Below are 6,146 nucleotides of genomic sequence, written 5' to 3' on the forward strand. Positions count from 1 at the left end.
TAACATATTAACGAAAGTCAAAATACTATTAAAAACAAAGCAAAACAAAGCAGTTATCAAGCAGTCTTATCAAATATTTAATGTAATTTTTTTAGTGATAAAATGTTTATCAAAAGTTGTATTTTCATATACTTCTCAAAAGGCTTTTTTTCCCAAAAGCAACTTAAAGCTTTTAAGCAAAATGCTACTGCAAGAATTCATCACCCTATGCACGGCTGGTCTTGGCAGACTAAAGACCAGTAAAATGGTTTAAAAAATGAAAATCCCAAAGTATTAAGAACACATGCTGTAAGTTGACCAAGGATGTATCTTCTACATGAATTTTAAATAACAGCAGATTGCCAAGAAGTAGATCGTGATGATATGGAAATAAAAATTTAGCCTACTAGATAAATTTTCAAGCAATATTATCTATATCGAGTCTGAGGGCTTTTTAACATTAAGTCTGGTCAGATATTAGTCCCATATTGAAAAGATTCATAATTATGTTAACTGAACAGTCTCTTTAGCCTTTCTAAAATCTACCTAGAAACCTAAAGGCTGTTTCAAATCTAAGCAAAGTATCAAGTTCACCCTTGTAGAATACAAGTATTAATACTTCCTAAGGTTAAGGGTATGACTTTTAACAAAAACCAAGCAAAATAAAAGAGAAATTAAAAAGTCACCTGTGATACGCTGTTTTTGCTATATTTCCAAAATTTGTTTTGGGACAGAAGTGACATTAACTTTTCCTCCAATGAATGCATCTCTTTCTTTGGCAACATGCTGAGCAACTTTTTTAAAGCTAACAATGAACAGGTCAGAATCCGGAAAAATTTGGCTTCCCTTTCTTCTGCTGGTACAGTTCTCAGAAAACAAAACAAACAAAGAAGTCAAAAGTGGACCACAAATAGAACAGTAGGCATCCCAAGTCTGTCTAAACTAAACTGCCTTCATTTTGTTGTGTTCTTTTATCGATTCCAGATGCCAGCAATGTAAATAGGTTCTATATTACACTATAAAGTGTGAGAAAAAAAAAGAGTTTCAAGTCCTCTCATCTTCCAGCTACTCACAAATGCTATTCTAAAAGAGCTGAAACAAGAATTAGATAACTGGTAACACTTTCAAAACCATTTTTACTGAAGTCCCAAACAAGGGTTCTGGGATCTGGACTCAAGTAATTACTCTGTGTCCTCAAACAAAACTAAATTCACTACTTCCAGGGACAGAGAACCCAATAAAGACCAAGACTTAAAGTCTTAAATATACATTTAAGCAGGCAAACATACTGAGGGTCACTGAGCGTATCAGCTGTTTCCTTCAGAAGGTGATCTTGAAGTACCTACGGGGAAAAACAACACACATAAACACAAAGAAATCTAATATTTATATGTGAACAATATAGTCCACACATTATCCAGAAACAGCCCTACAATAAAATTTCACAACCTCTGAGTTGTATTTCTAATATTTTTAGACATGCTAGTAAACACACTAGAAAAGAATTTGACTCATCCTAAACATACTAGCTGTGGTACTGTCTGAATTAATTCTTCATAATACTTAGTAAATTGCAGCCCTATTGCCAATGTGCTCCTGCTAAAAAGAAGCCAAACTGAGGCAAATCGAAACAGTTAGGTTTGCACATGATGGGCTGGCAATGCAATCTTTTACCTTTTTTTAATTCAGTCAATTGAGTATCATATCTGACTGGCAGAAGACCATAAACCTTGGCCAGAATTAAACCTGTAGATGCTGAAACACTGTTCAACATTCCTCATTCCTTCTTCACTGTAGCTAAACTGCTCCAGCATCATTTCATCTGTCAGCAACATTATGTGTTGACTAAGCATCATTACATAGGAATGCACACAAGGAAATTGATATTCATTCCTTTGGTTCATCATTCTCAAGTCCAAAAAACAGATGTATTTTTTCTTTGCATTCTTTAGTCTTCTTTTTTTTTTATATTTTCTTACAGAAGAAATTCTTCCTTGTGAGAGTGGTGAGGCACTGGCACAAGTTGCCCAGAGAAGCTGTGACTGCCCCATCCCTGGAAGTGTTAAAGGCCAGGTTGAACAGGGCTTGGAAAAACCTGGTCTAGTAGAAGTTGTCCCTGTCCATGGCAGGGGGTGGAACATGAAGACCTTTTAAAAGTCCCTTCCGACCCAAACCATTCTATGGTTCTCTTCACAGGGACAAAGTTTTAGGTGAGAAAGAAATTTAACTGTGAAGAATAGATGGGGGAAGGATGACTTTTAAACTTATAATAGTAGTTGATACACACAAAGCCTTAAAGAAATACTAAAGTATAAACTCACATTAAGAATTTCATCCTTACAGAATACTAAGGCTTCAGGTTGTTTGCTTGAAGGAAAAGCTTTTTCAAAAGCTACTTTTGCAGCAGAAGCAGCAGGGGGGTAAGTGTCACACTGAGCAATCAGCCAGTAACCCATGATACTTTTTAAGTAAGGAGCTAAGTGTTTTTTTACTTTAAGAATCAGCTGCTCAAAAGATTGCTGAGTTGCTTCTCGAACACGGCGATCGTGATCCTATTAAACAAAGAAAATAAGGAAAAAAGGAGAAAGGTTTATTGGTTTAAGAAATGTACCTTTGATTTCAGGTACTTCAAAGCAAAAGTGGTGATTAAAAAGCTGGGTTTGCAATTAACTGGATTTGAAACATAGATTTAAAAATACACACCAATGACAAACACTTTTTGGTAACCCAAGGTTACCAAGGTAACCCAAGGTATGAGAAGAGTCCCAGTTTAGTAGCATCATATTCCTAAAGTGCTGTATACTCAGAATTGTAACCTTTCCCTGATATCCTTAACAACAGTTTTTGTTTCCAATTTATGCAAACATTTTACAGACAGACAAGAGGCAGGAGAAACAGGAAGCCTTGAAGATGTCTTTTGAATTAGAACGACCATAAAGCTGTGCACTGTTATCTTTTATTTGCATATGAATTTAAAACATTATGATTTTCTACACTCTTGACTCCAGAGAGAAACAGTAGGAATTACTCTAATGGATAAGAATAATGATTAATTTTGTCCCATATGATGCTTTCAACAGTAGCCATTCTAGACAGCTTGGAAATCAGTACATATATCAAGATACTTATTCCTAATCTGGCTACACATTGTCTTTTCATATTTGGGTTTGGGCTTTTTTTTTTTTTTTAGTGTTAATTCTGGTCAGATATTACTCCTAGGTTAATTTATAATTTATGTTAACTGAACAGATGCTCTAGCCCTTCTGGAATCCACATGAAAGAACTTTTCCTAAGAAATATAGTACCATCTTTTAAACATAAAGGTCTAACAGACCTATCAAGGAAGTACAGCACAGACATCAACAGTTTAAGATTCCACAGACTGCCAATACTGAAATAAGTCCACCAAAAAAAGAACAGTATTTTCCTTCAACTTTATCTTTCTCCTAGAACAAATCAGTAATTCCAACAAAGGTAAATAGGTCAACAAAGACCACCTTAAAGGTAGTCACAGGAAGTATATAGGTAAGTCTTTAATTTAAATACTTCAATACTTACTAGTGAAATTTTACAATAAATTCTTGGCCAGTAAGGAAGAACACCTTTAACAACTTCTGCTTCTCTTTCCTTGCACATCGTCCCAAACTCTTGCATAGCCTAAAATCAAAATATCAAGAGCATGACTTAAGAAGTCAGGTACATATGTTCTGTAATTTACCAGTTTGCATCTGAAACTGCGACTCCCTTTTCCAAAAAACAATTCATTTCTTGCAAAAGAGCATCTATAGAGATAACTGCATAATGGACCTTGCTATAGGTTATCCAAGATATCTTCTGGATTGCAGTTCTAGCAAATCCACCAAAGTGAAATTACTGTTAGTTACTTCCCCTTGCTCTTCCACCCTCAAGAAAAATGTATTATTCTCTAACTAAAAAGAAATAAATTATGGGGGGAAAAGGATACACCTACTTTTAACTTGGTTGTGATATCCCTTTTAGAAAGCTTTCGCAACACCATTCGGAAATCAGCATCCACAAGGCTGTCTATCTCCTCTGCTCCTTGAATTGCAGGAACATATCCTAAATCACTCTGAGATGTTCCAAAGCCAATAAACCCAGGCACTGTTCCACGCTCTTTGGCAAGGAGCTCTGCAGCTCGACCACTGCTAGAAGGCTGAAAAAAAGCAGGGACAGGAGTCAATTAACAATTGAATTTTATTTTCCGCACATCATGCATTTGAAAATATGACCCTATTTATATTGTATAATTAACCTGCTAATTAAAATAGAAGTCTCTCAAAGAAGAGTCCACCTGTGCTTTAAACATAGACATTTGACCTAGAAAATGATTCTTCTCTTTAGGATCAGGCTGAGAAAGTTGGGGCTGTTCAGTCTGAAATAGAAAAGGGAGCCTTCATAACATCCTTCCAGTATCAGCAGGGAGCCTACAAGGAAGCTGGAGAGAAGCCTTCATCAGGAACTGTAGTGATAGGACAAGGAGGAATGACTTCAAACTGAAATGAAATAGGTTTAGATTACATATGAAATTCTTGCCTGTAAGGGTGGTGAAGCCCTGACACTCAGGCCTGCCCAGAAAAGTAGGGGCTGCCCCATCCCTGAAAGTGTTCAAGGCCAGGCTGGATGGGGCTTGGAGCAACCTGGACTAGTGGAAGGTGTCCCTGCCCATGGCAAGGGGTGGGACTGAATGAGCTCTAAAGTCCCTTACAACTCAAACAATTCTGTGAGTCTATTTCATTTCTGTGATTCTGTGAATCAGAAGTCTCTTTTCTCATAATGCATGGATACTTATGGAAAATTTCGTTGCTTTTATTGCTTTATATTGCTTTTTTGCTACAAAAAGAAAGCCTAACAGAAAATTCCTCCTGCAAGGAAACAATTTATTAAGAAACTATTTATTCTCCTTCACTGTTTCTGGTTTTCCTACTTCTTATCATGGGCCAATACAGCTCCCAGGGAATGCTCCTTTTTTCTCTGAAGAAATAAAAACACATAGACAAAATAAAGGACTCTCCCAGCAACCAAGTGGCCGAAAATTATTTAGAGGAATGGAACAAAAACATGCATATGTAACAAGTATAATAAATACCATCACACAGTGTGTGTTTTAGAGCTCAACACCTCTCCCAGTTTACTCCATTTGCTCCCTGTACTATTAGCTCAGGTTTGTTTCAACCTCACTCTCTTGGAAAGACTGTCCCAAAACTGACTGATGCTTTAATGTCCTCTGGGACACCTCATGATGCAAATACCTTTTATTTCCTAATGACAGCAGTAGTTTTGTGAGTTTGTGGGGTATAAATCACCTTTTCTGCATGTGAGCTGTTAAGGACATGCTGCTTTGCATTCCCTAGTCTTCCCTAAATCCAGGGAGGAATTAGGGAACCTGAACTCCAGACTTCTCCCACAATCCTGAGTGATAGGACAGATGTCACATCATCTCTGGCCTTTTGGCAAGTGTATTCTAAGACTCCGCATAGAAAAACACACCGAATGTACTACCGGCACCTTGCTGAATCTACACCCGCGGTGATTTTGCTGCCCTTCTCTGTACAAATACCACAGCAGCAGTCACACTCCCCTCAAACACGACCCAGGCCAAGGGCCGGGCCCGGGCCCGGCCCCAGCTACCACAGCCGGGCCCGGAGACCGCGCTGTCCCGCCGTGGGAGCCGGGCTCCGGCGGCCCGCGGAGGCCGCCCAGGGCACCCGGAGTGCCGGAGCCCCCCAGGCCTGGGCCCGGCCCCGCCACCCTCCTCGGCCCCGCGGGCCGCGCTCACCCGCAGGTTGCCCTTGGTTCGCTGCTTGTTCTTGCCCCCCATGGCGGCGGCGGCGGCGGCACCGGGACCGGGGCCCGGCCGGAGCCACCGCGGGCACCGCGACACTTCCGGGGCGGGGCCGCGCGGCGCGGGAGGGGGGGACTGCAGCGAGAGGCCTTCAACTCACCGACATCCTTTAAAGAGAAAATAAAATCCATCCATCCTAAACTTCGAGCGGCCCGTGGGGGCCTCTACGGAGCCGCGGCGTTCTCGTACACTTACAGGAACTTTGGAGTTGAGAAAGTTTCACCCACGCTTGCTAAATGGCATCGCTGTGAAGCATCCCTACAAAAGGTGTTCCAAGTCCACACCAGAGGGCCGAATGTTAGCG

At 40.1% G+C, this 6,146-nt stretch overlaps 1 protein-coding gene across 1 annotated transcript in view; it reads right to left on the minus strand.

Moving 5' to 3' along the window:
* Positions 1 to 6,052, minus strand: part of LTN1 (listerin E3 ubiquitin protein ligase 1) — a 30,616-nt gene extending 24,564 nt beyond the window's left edge. The window contains exons 1-6 of the mRNA XM_086883326.1: positions 5,777 to 6,052; positions 3,950 to 4,153; positions 3,538 to 3,636; positions 2,301 to 2,531; positions 1,269 to 1,321; positions 666 to 846 (exon numbers count right to left, since the gene is read on the minus strand). Coding sequence (XP_086739452.1) covers positions 666 to 846; positions 1,269 to 1,321; positions 2,301 to 2,531; positions 3,538 to 3,636; positions 3,950 to 4,153; positions 5,777 to 5,818 — 810 coding nt within the window. The 5' untranslated portion in view covers positions 5,819 to 6,052. The remainder of the gene's footprint in view (positions 1 to 665; positions 847 to 1,268; positions 1,322 to 2,300; positions 2,532 to 3,537; positions 3,637 to 3,949; positions 4,154 to 5,776) is intronic.
* Positions 6,053 to 6,146: the final 94 nt, after the last annotated feature.

The sequence above is a fragment of the Cyanistes caeruleus genome, chromosome 3 (assembly GCF_971803275.1).
Source record: "Cyanistes caeruleus chromosome 3, bCyaCae1.hap1.1, whole genome shotgun sequence".
NCBI classification, from domain to species: Eukaryota; Metazoa; Chordata; class Aves; order Passeriformes; family Paridae; genus Cyanistes; species Cyanistes caeruleus.